Source organism: Neophocaena asiaeorientalis, unplaced genomic scaffold (genome assembly GCF_003031525.2).
Source record: "Neophocaena asiaeorientalis asiaeorientalis breed wild unplaced genomic scaffold, Neophocaena_asiaeorientalis_V1.1 scaffold5, whole genome shotgun sequence".
Classification (NCBI taxonomy): Eukaryota; Metazoa; Chordata; class Mammalia; order Artiodactyla; family Phocoenidae; genus Neophocaena; species Neophocaena asiaeorientalis.
The window spans coordinates 6,383,497-6,399,117 of record NW_020174698.1 but is presented as its reverse complement, the minus strand read 5'-3'; the positions used below and the strand labels follow the sequence as shown (position 1 = coordinate 6,399,117).

General features: G+C 41.1%; 1 protein-coding gene across 1 annotated transcript in view; it reads right to left on the bottom strand.

Moving 5' to 3' along the window:
• SAMD3 (sterile alpha motif domain containing 3) overlaps nucleotides 1–14,795 on the bottom strand; it is a 45,174-nt gene extending 30,379 nt beyond the window's left edge. The window contains exons 1-3 of the mRNA XM_024759115.1: nucleotides 14,702–14,795; nucleotides 13,846–14,028; nucleotides 10,860–10,971 (exon numbers count right to left, since the gene is read on the bottom strand). Coding sequence (XP_024614883.1) covers nucleotides 10,860–10,971; nucleotides 13,846–14,028; nucleotides 14,702–14,780 — 374 coding nt within the window. The 5' untranslated portion in view covers nucleotides 14,781–14,795. The remainder of the gene's footprint in view (nucleotides 1–10,859; nucleotides 10,972–13,845; nucleotides 14,029–14,701) is intronic.
• Between the last annotated feature and the right edge of the window lie 826 nt (nucleotides 14,796–15,621).

Sequence of the window (15,621 nt, the reverse complement as noted above, 5' to 3'; positions counted from 1 at the left end):
AAAAAAAAAAAAAATGAAATGACAAAAAAATTTGTAACAGATGAAGGAGCAAGGTAAAAACCTACAAGACCAAATAAATGAAGATGAAATAGGCAACCTACCTGCAAAAGAATTCAGAGTAATGATAATAAAGATGATCCAAAATCATGGAAACAGAGTGGAGAAAATACAGGAAACATTTAACAAGGATCTAGAACAACTAAAGAGCAAACAGTGAGGAACAACACAATTACTGAAATTAAAAATACTCTAGAAGGTATCAATAACACAATAACTGAGACAGAAGAATGCATAAGTGAGGTGGAAGATAAAATGGTGGAAATAACTGCCAGGGTGAAGAATAAAGAAAAAAGAAGAAAAAGAATGGAGGACAGTCTCCGAGACTCTGGGACAACATTAAACGCACCAACATTTGAATTATAGGGGTCCCAGAAGAAGAGTAAAAGAAAGGGTCTGAGAAAATATTTGAAGAGATTATAGTCGAAAACCTCCCTAACATGGGAAAGGAAATTGTCAATCAAGTCCAGGAAGCACAGAGAGTACCATACAGGATAAACCCAAAGAGAAACAAGACAAGACACATATTAATCAAACTATCAAAAATTAAATACAAAGAAAAATATTGAAAGCAGCAAGGGAAAAACAACAAATACCATACAAGGGAATCCCCATAAGGTTAACAGCTGATCTTTCAGCAGAAGCTCTGCAAGCCAGAAGGGAGTGGCAGGACCTATTTAAAGTGATGAAACATAAAAACCTACAACCAAGATTACTCTGCCCAGCAAGGATCTCATTCAGATTTGATGGAGAAATCAAAAGCTTTACAGACAAGCGAAAGTTAAGAGAATTCAGCACCACCAAACCAGCTTTACAACATAATGCTAAAGGAATTTCTCCAGGCCAGAAACACAAGAGAAGGAAAAGACCTACAATAACAAACCCAAAACAAGAAAATGGTAATAGGAACATATATATCGAGAATTAACTTAAACGTAAATGGATTAAATGTTCCAATGAAAAGACACAGACTGGCCGAATGGACACAAAAACAAGACCCGTACATATGCTGTCTACAAGAGACCCACTTCGCACCTAGGGACACATACAGACTGAAAGGGAGGGGATGGAAAAAGATATTCCATGCAAATGGAAATCAAAAGAAAGCTGGAGTAGCAATTCTCATATCAGACAAAATAGACTTTAAAGTAAAGACTATTATAAGAGACAAAGAAGGACACTACATGATTATCAAGGGATCAAGAGGAAGATATAACAATTGTCAATATTTATGCACCCAACATAGGAGCACCTCAGTACATAAGGCAAATGCTAACAGCCATAAAAGGGGAAACTGACAGTTACACAATAATAGTAGAGGACTTTAACACCCCACTTTCACCAATGGACAGATCATCCAAGATGAAAATAAAAAAGGAAACACAAGCTTTAAATGACACATTAAAGAAGATGGACTTAATTGATAATTATATGACATTCCATCCAAAAACAACAGAATACACTTTCTTCTCAAGTGTTCATGGAACATTTTCCAGGATAGGTCATATCTTGGGTCACAAATCAAGCCTTGGTAAATTTAAGAAAATTGAAATCATATCAATCATCTTTTCCAACCACAACGCTATGAGACTAGATATCAATTAAAGGAAAAAAACTGCAAAAAAACTACAAATACATGGAGACTAAACAATACACTACTAAATAACCAAGAGATCACTGAAGAAATCAAAGAGGAAATCAAAAATACCTAGAAACAAAGGACAATCGTGAAAACACGATGACCATGTTTGGGATGTGACTTATGGGATGCAGCAAAAGCAGTTCTAAGAGGGAAGTTTATAACAATACAATCCTACCTCAAGAAACAATAAACACCTCAAATAAACAACCTAACCTTACACCTAAAGCAATTAGAGAAATAAGAACAAAAAAATCCCAAAGTTAGCAGAAGGAAAGAAATCATAAAGATCAGATCAGAAATAAATGAAAAAGAAATGAAAGAAACAAACTGAAAACTCGTTCTTTGAGACGATAAACAAAATTGATAAACCATTGGCCAGACTTATCAAAAGAAAAAGTTTCCCTCAATCTTCTAGGCTCGTCTTAGCCCTCTCCCCAGGTGGATTCTCTTCCCCACTCTCCTGCCTCTTGGGTGGTCTTTCTTGTCTGAATCTCCCACGTGGCCCGGTCCAACACTGGCCCTGTGAGTAGTCATCTTATGTCTTGGCTCCTTATCTGTTTCAATTTCCCTATGTCATTGTTGAGTGGAACAGTTTGTTAACAAAAATGTTGTAGGAAGTTTTAGGAACATTTGAGAGAGATATAAAACATTAAATGTAACATTCTATGACAGATAAACAAAGGCAGACATTACTTCCATAAACTTGTGTTTTCATACATGAAATTGAAGTGTCACATCACTAAGTCCACAAGTTTGAGATATGAAAACCAGTGGGACCCAAATGCAAGAGAGGCAGATCTGGGGATTGGAGTAGAGTCCTCTGTATATACAAAGCGTACCTAGGAATTAGATTGTGGCTGTTGAGAATTACAAAATGATCAAACACCACCGAAAAAAACATCCCAAAGAAGTTTTCTCAGTTTCTCACCAGGCTTCAGGTGCATTGCATGTGGATTCTTTACAGAACAAAGGGCAGAGTTCACATCACACTCAACTGACTTCTGGTTGACTTTTGGAGTCGTTATGAATCATGCCTGCTTTCCTAGAATTTCGGTAACAAATGACACCTTTTTCCAGCGGCCCCAGCTTGGAGATAATCTGCTACCTTGAGGGATTGTGATGCTTTTCTAGTCTTGTAAAATGGTATTGCTTTCTGGTCCTCAAGGAAGAAGGGCAAGAGACAAGTGAGGACTTTGCTGTGAAGAACAGCCTTTCTTGCTACTGGTCTGAGTCTTCACATCTAAAGTACCACTACCATCAGCAGTAGTACTCCCACCACCGGAAGAGAAAGCAGTGACAAATACCATGCTCTCCAGGGACCTAACTGAAAGACTGTGTTCCACAAGCCTACATTCATTTTATTTTTTCCACACCCAAGCTTGCAGACTTTATACACTGAAAATGGTATATATTGGGAAGCCCAGTTTTTATATTATCAACTCTGGAACTAAATGTCATGTAACCCCAGCAACATCTAAAAGTTTCAGTGTTTTTGGAACATAGAAGAAGAGAAAGCAAGCTAGAGGAGGCTTAGACATTTGTTTAAAGAACCTGCTATCATCTTACCATAGGACAGAAAAGGACCTCATCATACATATCTTCAAAAGAGGGACCAAATTTCACCAAACTACAAAGTTAAACAGAAATATTGCTTCTGTGTTCTGATGCCAGTACTCTGAGAATTACCGGCTTTACTTTACCTAGGCAAGCCTTTCCACTGCTAAGGAAACAAAGTAAAGAAGTTCTGAAAAGTCCAATAAAGAGATACATGCCAATGAGCAAGGTGAGACGCCATCTCTGAAAATAGTGAACAATGTCACTGCAAGACACGCAAGGACCATGAAGGAAATGCTGCTTTCTTGCTGCAACTGATGGTAACGACCACTACTTCAGAACATGTTTGCTCCACATTCTCAGCATTTTGATGATTGCTTTTAATTTATGTTTTACAGCTCTGGGCTATCACAGCTGCTATTTAATCATTGAGACTTCCAGAAGAATTTAGTTTCTGAAAGGCATGTGTGAACACATAATCAGGCACAAAGTAGAGGTAAAGATGTGGATGGCATCAGGCATCCTCTCAAACCTCTCAAACCCTCCCGGTCCTTGCTTGCCAGTGCGAGATTCAAGACCCCAGGAACTTTTGGGGCCCTGACTAATCAAGCAAAGAAGCATAAAATACATAAATCTTTTATTTCTTCCTATTCCCCAATTCTTCTTGGTATTGAGAGATGGACAAAGACCCAGAAACTTCTGGCCTTTACCCTCAAGATTTACACTTATTAGCAAGACAGTCACAAAAACAGATCTCATGGAGCTATCATGTCTGAGTCCCTCTTTCTTTTTAATTCCTCATTCATACAAAAGAAAAAGTAATGAGACACTACCTACACAATTGTTGCAAAATGGTTGCGTACTACTATGTTGTAGTTCGGATTTATCAAAACCTGGTAGTTCAGGGTTGAATGGATCTAGGGCAGCTTTTTATAATCCACCTGTATACTACTAGATTTTGAATCCTGACCTCACAGTGAACAGCATACATCCTCAGAGCATCTTCTAAACGGAGATGGAGGTGTAAAATTCAGTTCTCAAATCTGGCCCAGAGTGCTGGTTTTATGTGCCTCATGGAAAAAAAAAAAAAAGACTGACAGTCTTCTCCTAACTGTGTGTCACCTAGGCTGTGGCTTGCCAGTTCCTCCACTATGTAGCATCATAAAAATAAAAGTTTCCTATTTGTAAGGATTCAAGTAACTTGATTTATACCAGATTACCATTAAACTGGGCGGCTTAAACCATAAACATTAATTTCCCACAATTATGGAGGCTGGATGTTCCAGATGAGGGTGACAGCAAAGCTGGGTTCTTGATAAATGCCCTCTTCCAGGTTTACAGAAGGCTGTCTTCTTGCTGTGTCCTCATGTGCCAGAAAGAGAGCTAGCTAGCTTTCTGGACTCTTCTTATAATGACACTAATCCCATCCGTGAGGGGTCCACTTTCATGACCTAATTACCTCCCGGAAGTCCTCTCCCTCCAAATACCATCATATTGGGATTAGGGTTTCAACATATGAATTTTGGAGGGACACAAGCATCCAGTCTATTGTACACCTCCAGAAATGACTTGCTACTACTACACAGGGTAGTCCTAGGACAGCCTGGCATTTCTTAGGGGGTCTGTTAGAAATGCTGAATCTTGAGGCCCACCCCGACCTACTAAATTAGAACCTGCACTTTAATAAGATTCCTGGGTGGCCTTTAATTACCTTTGAGTTTGAGGAACACTGGTCTAGGGCCCTGCTATATTTTGTTTAAGTCCTCCAGGAGAATCTAATGTACAGTCACGGTTAAAAAGCACTGTCTTGTCCATTGACACAGCACAGAGGTTCCTTACCTCCGTAACAGCACCTCTCATCATTCCCAGAAAGTCCATTTCCTCTGCCTCTGTCTCTCACATTCCAAAAATACTTATTCCAAATAGAATGCCCTATTCCGTTTTAGGTGCCTGTACCTTTGCACATGCTGTTTGCTTTGCTGTGAATATCCTTTGCTTATCTTGCTCCATCTTCCTTCAGATGAAATTCTAATCATGTTTCAAAATCCTCCCTCAGTTTTTGTGCAGACTTCCCCCAGGGGCCTTCTCCATATTCACTTCCCTGAAAGTCTTATTTATCCTTCTTCTGTGCTTTTTCTGTACCCTGTGCATATCTATGTCTGCATCTCTTTCTCAATATTGCAGTTATTAACTTATGTATCTTTCGTGTCAGACTCTGAGTTCCCCTAGGCAAGGATAAAATTGACCCCGCTTCACCCACTGTCTATATAATACCTAGCTCATGGGATATATTTAGTAACTTTTGGACTGAACGAAAGGGAAAAAGAGACTAGAAATCCAGCTTATTTTGATCTCTCCGAAGACGTCCCATTAGATCTAATGGGAATGGGCAGCAGTCAGAGGGTTATTTATCAGTCATGTCAGTCCAGCTGTCCCTGATTTTGTAATTCCTGTTTGGCTGAGTCCACAGGTATCTTCCACTGAAGGAAATTTCGGTTCCAGCTCGTTTCATTTGGGTCTCTGCTCAAGCATTACTTAGTCAAAGTTGAAGGACTCTACTGAAAACCCCGTCTGAAATAGAACCCTCCTGTAGCTAACACACACATATGCACATACACACACTCATCACTCTCTATCCCCCCCTTTTTTCTTGGCATTATCGGCCTTCATAGCACTTGAACATATTTACAATGTAATATCATATGTATTTGTTATTCCCCCCACGATTAGAACGTGAACTCCGTGAGCTGGGAGGCTTGGTCTGCTCCGCTCACCCCTGTACCCTCTGTGTCTACCAGTGCCTGGCACAGAGTAAGCACTCAGTAAGTATCTACTACGGAATGAATGAATGAATGAATCCTGACTTACGTAAGACAGCTTTAAGTCAGTATTTCCTAAGGTGTTTCCTGTAATGCTAATAGTTGTTACACAAAGAAAGAATTCTGGGCCAGACAGAGTGAAAGGGGTTTTCTTACTGTAGGACTCCTCATAGCATTTACTATGTTAATGTACACTGGGAATCTCCAATCAAGGACTAGAGTTACAATATAACACTTCCAAACACACAAACCCTAGGTATGGGGTGTTCTATACACCTGTGGGGTAGGAGATGTGGGATCCTGCACTTCACTCTGAGGGATCCTTGTTGTTTCACTGACCTGGGATTCAGCATCTAAATGTGACAATTTATCACCTACGTTGTCTTTGGGGCAATTCACTGAACCTCCCTTTGTTACGACGTGCTGGATAAGACGTGCTGCCCCTTATCTGAGCTGTGTGTGTGGCAGTGACTACAAACAATACATTAAGTGCGGACCCACTGACATTCTCCCTTCTGAGCATAGCCGGGTAGGTAAGATCACTCTACAACATCTTATAGCAGTAGCCAGACCCAGAAAAATATCATCGTTAAAATAATTTTTAAATATGAGTGAAACTGTGACTAATTTATAATTACACCCAAAGGCTGAAGCAAAATATCTGCATGCATATATTTAAAGTTCAAGCCAAGTGTTTTTAAAGTGACATTTAGGAAACCTCCACCTGTTTATCTGATTTCATGCCTTACTAGGTACTAAAAGGGAAGCAAACAGTTTCAAATAGTGTAGAGGAAAAACGAAGAATAGCATGGAAAGAAAGTCTTTCTAAAGGATCGCCAACACATGTTGAGGATGGGACCTTATAAGCCTTCCATCAAGAAAGGGCATTTAAGCAATTCGGTAAAGAGCACGGGATCACCTATCACCAAAGAAAACAGCACTGTGTCACAGCACCCTAGTGTTTGCTTGGGACTTGGAATTCATCCACTGGGACACACACATCTTTTCAAGGGCCAAAGTCACGTGAATGTCCTGCCTCTAGAGCCTTCTTTGACTTCTTGACTGCAAATAATCTGGATGGAAAACACATGTTCATTTTAGGGAACATGGGAAAAAATATCACGAGAATGATGACGGCCACCTTGTATGGTGTGGTAACAGCTGCCAGGTACCTTAATTGTCATCTCACGAGCAGGTGGGTGTCCCCATCACACATTGTTCAGAGACCACCTGGAGAAAAGTGAAGAGTCGGGATTCCCACCCAGGTGTGTGAGACCCCAAAGCTGGCACTTGGTCCACCATCCCTCCCTGCCTCGTGCAAGCAGTAGCCAAGCATCAGCTTTCTAGCCTGTTATGTGTGAGTGGCGCATAAACTCCTGGAGTTTAATTCTGTTTTAAAAAATTAGCATATTCAGCAGGAATTGTATCAAAAAGGTCTAAAAAGAAATTGATGCTATTCAAATATTTATCCTGTCCCATGAAGATACATTCAGTCTTTCATTGGAGCGTGCATCTTCATTTCAGTTAAAAACTCCTATTTAGCCCCTGTGTGTCAGGAACTATGCCAAATGCTGTGTTTACAAGGACAGAAGGGTATGGTCTTTGCCCAGGAGGTGCTGCTGAGGAAGGAATACAAACTTTAAAGTGATCACTCCCATTATCTAGTTTTACAAGGGAAGCAAGAGAAACGTAGAGGATAGAAGGGCTCCTTGCCTGACCTGGAATATCAATGGAGGGGCTTCCTTCCAAAAGAGGGATTTTGCGCAGTCTTCAAAAATGAGCAGGTAGGGAAGGGAAGGGAACAACACAGCCTGACCCAGGAGCCATGCAATAGGCTCTTAATCAACACCTGTTGAATGAATAGCACCCTAGGCAGAAGGGCAGGAGGAGGGGATCAAGGGTGGCTCCAGTGATTTTGTGTGTGTGTGTGTGGTACGCGGGCCTCTCACTGTTGTGGCCTCTCCCGTTGCGGAGCACAGGCTCCGGACGCGCAGGCTCAGCGGCCACATGGCTCATGGGCCCAGCCGCTCTGCGACATGTGGGATCTTCCCGGACCGGGGCACGAACCCGTGTCCCCTGCATCGGTAGGCGGACTCTCAACCACTGCGCCACCAGGGAAGCTCGACTCCAGTGATTTTTAACTCACATGGCTGGATGATGGAGCCACTGTGTGAGATAGGACTTGGGAAGGGAGAGAATCTTCTGTCCCACTCCATTCCGCAGCCCTGGACAAAGGGCAGGACCAGAGTGAAAATATTTAAAACAGGTTCCCCTGCCTTGTCCTCATCTGCCCACACATAGCTGATTGCCCAGGAGGGGACATCTGATCCACAACAGACCCCTCAGCTCCTCTTCCCCAGATGCTGAACTAAGCAACACTGAAAGGCTGAGTCTGTCGGCTGGAACGACCTGCACTGTTTTCAGGGAGAACGTCCTCTGGAGGCAGTGCTATGGCCAGCCAGTCTGAACGGGGCAGAGCAGCCATGAGTAGTAGGATAACCCATCCTCACAGGAAGAAGCAAGGGACTGAAACAGATGAGGAAGGCAGAAGAGAGACGGAGACAGCCATCATGTGGATCCATGAGAGGGAGGGACAGCTTCAGCCCCGGCTTTCTAGCCCCAGTGCTTCTGTACCCAGGGCACTGGGTTTGAGTACATTTGTATTTCTTACACCTATATATATATGCTAAGGCAAGGGACATGAGCTCATTTCTGGACATGTTTAACTCTGCGGTGCTTGTGGACAGTGATGGGTAGAGGTGGTCATACAGATTAGGAGAGACTTTATGATTAGAAGAAAGATCCCAGAGTATTGGCTCTGGTTTCCAAACCCTCTTATTTCTCTCCATTTCTAACCCAATTCTGTTTTTTTCCATGCCAGACACTATAAAGAATGAGAAATACCCTGAAGCACAGGCTGTGTCTTTGATCAGCCTAGTGAAAAAAAGGGGAATAATAACCCTGCCTGGCCAGCATCGCAGGACCACATGAGAATGGAATACCATCAGAGGGCTGAGGAAGAGAAACGACCTAGAGAACTTGTAGAAGGTGGCATCCTCATTTCCCACAGGCAGCAAGTAGGGAGAGGAAGGAAGTCCTCAGGCAAGTGGGATTACTGCCTGGAGGAGTGCAGTGTAGATGGCGGTACACTGAGTGCTTTCCAGGTGCCTCCACCGTGCTCAGCACCGAGCAGGTCTTATCTGTTTTTAGGTAATGGTCCTCACAGAAGCACCATGAGGCATGCACTGTGTTCATGATTCCTGTTCTGCTGTTTGGATACTGATTCACAGCGGTCTTAGGGTTGGACCACTGGGACGAATCATCACTCCTCCTGTCTCTGCAGGACAGTCAGAGAAGGCCCGGCTGCATGGCAGCTTCCTGAAGGGGTCGCTGAGGACGCGTGGCTGACTCTGCACACCTGGATCCACATCAAAGACAGCACTCGGGACCAACAAGCACTCATGAGTAGAAAGGAGGTGAATGAAGCCACCATTGAAATGTATTTACATCTTCTGAACCATAGTTCAGACCAGGAAAACCACGTAGGACATCGCCCTCTACCTCCTTGCTCACCACCCCAAATGGGAACCAACGGCACGGAGGAAGATGGACCCTAACGCTGGGACATCTTGGGCAGCTGGAGACTTTGAGCCCGGGGGTGAGAGTGCGAGGATGAAGGTGGTGGAGAGAGAAAGAGAACAGAGAGGACGCCCAGAACTGAAGCCCATTTGCAAGAGCTCCTGATCAAAGGTGCAGTGTTTCCTGCACTCACGGGGCCTCTGGGGGCAGGCAGCCAGGGGCTGAGGCTGCTGCTGCCTTTGGCCCCCTGAGCTCCCGCACCGATGGCGGTAGATTCTGTGCTGAGGTGAGAACAGCCCATTTGGGAAACCTAGCTAGAGGCCCCCTGACTTCTCTAAATCTCAGTTTAACTCATTCACATAAGAGAGAATAATGCCCACCTTGCAGGACTTCGGTGTGGGCTAAACGAGATGATAATATAAAGGGCTTGTAAAAACTATAAAGGACCACACCCTGGCTTGACTGTTGCCTGACTATTCTTCTACGCCAGCTGACATCTCTTTCAGTGACAGTACATTTAACAAAAAGCATTTGCTCATCAGCTGCTGCAAACAATAGGTATCACGAGTGATGCGTGAACTGCACAGGCCAGGTGGCTGGAAAATGCTGTATAGGCCGCCATGACTCTCGGACCGTATCTTACCTACAGTCCCCCTCAGAACTTTGTCTGAGCACTACATTTCTGGGTCTGGTTCTCTAGGTCTATAGTTTTCCTCTGTTCCAGCATAGCCCGTATATTGAAATACTACAGCCCAAAATCCCAGTGTAGGAATATGAGGAAATGTTTACCAAAGCAGTGCTTCCATCAGGAGCCGTCGAGTTAAGACACCAACTACAAAACTCAAATCCGAAACAAAGACTCCACAAAAGGCATATTCTATAGGACACTATTTACTGAATCAATTCCATCTTTGTGGCTACTGCCAATCACTCTGGACAGTGTAGGGCAGAGAAATCATCTTTTTCCTTAACAACGTGTAATTGAAAGATGCATGATATCATCTCAAAACTTTACTTTTTCAATGTGAAGATCAAAAAGTTTAACCTTCATCTCTTACCAAATATCTTCATCACTTGATTTACAAAAATCACTTCCAGAAAAACAAATAGCTTCCACTCAGAAATACATTTAAACACACGAAACCTCGTAAAAATAAAGGCAACTATTATCATTTGGATTTCAAATGTTTAGAAGTTGTCAATCCCACCTCTGTTTCAGTACTCTTTGGTCAATCAGATCATTATTATGGTTTTCAACTGGATAGAAAGATGGCATCTGCTCCCCACGACTGGCTGGACTGGAGGACTGTTCATCCCTGTCACCAAGAAAGAAAAGGTGGGTCAGGGGCTATTCAACAGGGGTCACAACTACTGCTCTCACTGTGGCTCTCACAGAGAGTAGGAGTCAGCCCATAGAAACACTATGATCTGTGTCCACTTTTGTGTGTGTGTGTCCACTTTTAAGCTCCACTTTAGAGTCCTGACTAAGAGAACTGAAAGAGAAATCCTCTGAGGTCATCTCACTCAGCTCATACATGCCAGGAGAGAGACAATGCCAGTTCACAGTGCTGTTTTTACCAATCCATCACATTTATAAATGGTGTTATGATGATCCTTTCCTTTATGAAATAATAGTGATGACAGAATGTACTTTTATTGGTTAATATTCTTATTTGGCAAAAAAAAAAAAGAAAAAAATGAACTCTATGTCAGATCCTTTCTCTATTCCCTGTCATTTTGGGGGACCTTTTATTATCTGTAAAATTTCATGATCTTTGAACCACACTTCACTAACACCCTCATTTTCTAAGTGATACGACTAAAGCCCTGAAAGGAAAACAACTCGCTCACCACTGCAAGCTACTCAGTAGAGGCACCAGTTGAGCTCAGTTTTCCAACTTCCAACTTTCCAACTTCCTGTCCAGTGATTTTTCTACCAGCTTCAACAAGAACGACACCAAAAAGCAACTGCAGATACTCCTACCTATTACATATTCCTATCATTTGCCTGTCTGAATAGGATGCCAAATATCCTGTCCAGATGTGGCCTGTAAAGTTTTTTTCAAAATAACACACCAGGCAGCCATTAGCCATTAAATGAAATTTACATGCAAGTTGAAACCCATCTGCAATCTGTGATCTAGAATGCCATTTTATAAACCATTTAGAAGGAGGAGTCTTAAGCATCATTTATTCTACTCACTTCATTTTACAGTTAAAACTAAGAAAAGTCAAGCAAATCTCCAAGTTTAGATGAGTAGCTAATATCAGAACAGGGAAAATCAAGTGTTTTAATACCTAGCTTCAGGGTTCTTTTTACTACGCCAAGTTTCCTATCTTTATTAAGCACTTCCTAAAAGGGTTTAATTAAGTAGCATATTAAATAAATAGCATATTCTCATACCTTTTTCTATTATCATGATTCCCATAGGACAATATATTTGTCAAGTGACTATATATTTGACAATAAGCAAATATAGCCAATAAACATTTTAACAAACTATAACCTATAAACCCACCTGCAATTGTGGTTTTGCACCAGAATAATTTAATTTGAATGCAAGACAACACAAACCTTAGAGTCAACTATTTACTGGGTGAAAAGTCCCCACTCGGTCCCTGGAAAACCAGTGTTCCAAGTCTTGGTTACATTTGAAAATGGCTTTCTTCACCAGGTTAACAAAGCTTAATATTTAGCAAAAGACTATTTTGGTCTGGGAGAAGGAGGAGAGGTTTTCTCAAAGACTGTGATACTCCTAAAATCAGTGTGAATTAACATGGAGTTAAGTACTGTATTACTTTTCACAACCTACAGATGAAGCAACAGGAGTGTCAACATTTAACATGATCAATCCAAGTCAGTGGTGGAACCAGGAATGATGCCCGGGTTTCCTGGCAGTCCAGTTAGTTCTCATTTACTAGAAAACATTATAAACTGATTTGCAGTGGAAACAAGGGTGTCTGTTTTCTTCCAAGCTCTGCCTAAGGCAATATCAAGATTCCAGTCAACTGAGGAGAACTTCCAGCTCAAAAGTCCAACTCATCCAAGAATGCTGGGAAATTACTTTGAGCTCTATTTGAGGTTTACACCCTCCCTTTGCTGGAAAGGAGTAAAAGCATACAATGTGCACTTCAACAAAAGTCACATATCTTTTACATAGATATGTCAAAACAATGTTTAGAAGAAATCCTTCAAATAAATCAAGTGGTAGAGAATCTCCAGACCAACTATGGACCATTCCTTCAAGTCTACCTATCCCCCTCCTTGTCCCAAATATCCAAATATTCTAGAAGTCAAATTACTTAAGCCGGGGTCACTCTAACATTGTATTGCTTATAAAAGAGCAAGACAGAAATATATAGTTTGACAGATAGAACCTGAAAAACTTGAAGTAAAAACTTAGAATGAATTTCACCAAACATCATAATCTTACTTTAAAAATTAATAATTGGTCTGCAGTAATTATTTAAACTTAGAAACCTTGCAAAAAGTCTCAAATACGGAAAAACCAAAACAGAAGGCCGGAGGTGATCCTGGGGCATAGAATGGCAAAGTGCAATTTTTAATTTTATAATTCCTGTTATCATTCCTTTCTATTGCAGAAGTCAGTGATAACAAACAAACAGAAACATCACTAAACCTCAAAGCCACCACAAATTTTTCTACATGACTTTTGTGGGATGCTATCATAGCATTCAGTACTCCAAGAATACTCTTGAGAAATTAAAAAATCCATTGCAGCAAGAGTCTTTAGCAAATTATATTATGAAGGCCTCTAGAGGAGAATATAAATTAGTTACTATAAGGAATCCTTGGCAAATAAATAAATACACAAATAGCCTTGGGAAAAGCAAAGGAGCAGAAAAAGATGCCTTTCTCAAACACTAATTTTAAGACCTAAGCTGCAGGAGTTCATTTCTGCTGGTGTTATATGTACATTTTAACTGCTTGTTATAGAGCTTTCTATGTAGGAACTCTGGGCTTACAGGTCTTCCTTAACAAACGGAGTCAGTGTTTAAAAAACTGGTGCATTTAAAAATAAAAGTATCTTGACTCATAAAACTTTGCAAAAAGTTACACTGTACACACAATCTGCAAATGGCCACAATTTTCAAAGAGGTTTAAACCCCAGATGTCACGCTACAGCCATCATCAGGAAAGCACAGCAAAAATAAAGCCATTCCTGAACACTTACTCTGGCGGTGCTTCTGCTTGCGTGACTGGGGCTGTTTCTCCAGGGGACATCAGTTCTTGACTCTTCTGCTTATATTTTTTAATTAAATCCATTAGAACAGCCTGGTGCCCAACTTTCTTTACTAGTTGCTGAACCATCCGATCATTAAGCGCTAGAAGAGCGGCCCCACTTACTTCTTCCTCTGGGAAAAAGAAAAAAAATGTCTCTACCTGTCTGCTGGGTAAAGCACTGTAAAACACAGCACTCTGCGCAGGCAGAATTACCTCCGGTATTAAAAGATGCATCTAAACTTGTGCTTTGCAGTTATAAAATTATCTGTTTTTGACAAAAATAGAACACTAATATTGCATAATTCCAAATACATGTTTGCTCCTAAGAAAGTACCACAACCTAGAGTCACAATAAAAACTTTTTACTTCCACATTAATGCGTCCCCTCTCCCGATTCTTTCTAGCAGACGCTGTTTTGATAAGGAAAAAATATTTTCGGGAAAGTATTCTTCATGGTACCTACCAAGTAACATTCCATACTTGTAAATCCAACACTACGCAAAACTGCACAAAAAATGCACAAGCTGCATATTTATAGACAAAAGCAGTAGCAAATGCATATATCAAATATGATTTTAAGTTACTCAAGATTTATCTTATTTGAGATCTTTTTGAAATACTAGATTCTCTCGTGGATACCAGGTCAAATGCAAACTCTGATACAGTCAGTAGAGAAATGAGTTTCCCACTGCAGCAACTCCACATCAATGTTCACATGCATTAGGGAAAAAAAAAAATCAATAACACAGGACACTCAATATCTAGGCTGCTCAATTAACATTTTTGAAAGTGCAAACAACTCACCTTGAAACCTATGAACTAGCTCTCCTAAGTTTTTCTCCACCAACCAACTGCAGACCTGATCAACTGACCAAGTTTCCATTGCTGTAGCCTGTAAATACACCTGTAGAATAAAAACAGGAGTCTTCAGTTTTTCTTTCTGACTGTTCTATTTATTTCTTTATTTTTACCAATCAGCTCTCTAATCTCAGCCCTTTCTTTGCCAGACTCTTTGAGGCTCTCAATACTAAGCGTCTTTAAAATTATTCTTTTCCCAATACACATTTAAAAGTTGCTAATAAAACAAACACTCTTTTTAAAGATGAGACCAATTTGAACCTATTTCCTGGTCTTATTTCTCAAATTTCTTCACCTTCTCCTACTTTTTTTCCACCGGCATCCCTCAGCTTTACTCACAGACAGCCACAGAGTCATCCAATGGTACCCAATCCTGTACCGTTAACACCCAAGTTTCTTCACAAAGAAAAGGAAGGTGTGAAATTCACCTCTACCGGGCTCATCAGGAAGTTGTTGACATTTACAAGAGGGGTGGGCAGGGGAGGAAGGGAGGAAGGATCAGATAAAAGCCTGACAGAGATACTTAGTAAACCAAGACTGGTGAAACCCTTGCTCCTCCCCATGGAGGAGAGACAGCTTGACGCTGCTTCTGATTGCTTTGCTTTAACAAGCTTAGGAAGTAGGAGCCAAATCTCAGGAGAATCTGTCTCTCTCCTTCCTTTCAATAATATTCTTACATATTCTATTCAGTTCTAGAACTTTATTGAACACCATTATGATTGGTAAAATAACTAGTACAAACTAACAAGTTGATTAAAAACATTAGTCGGTAGATTCAAAATGTGAAGACAATTCAGTATGTCAATAACTGTAAGTGAAAGAAGTATACAAAGATACTAGAAGTATACAAAGCAACTAGTATATGT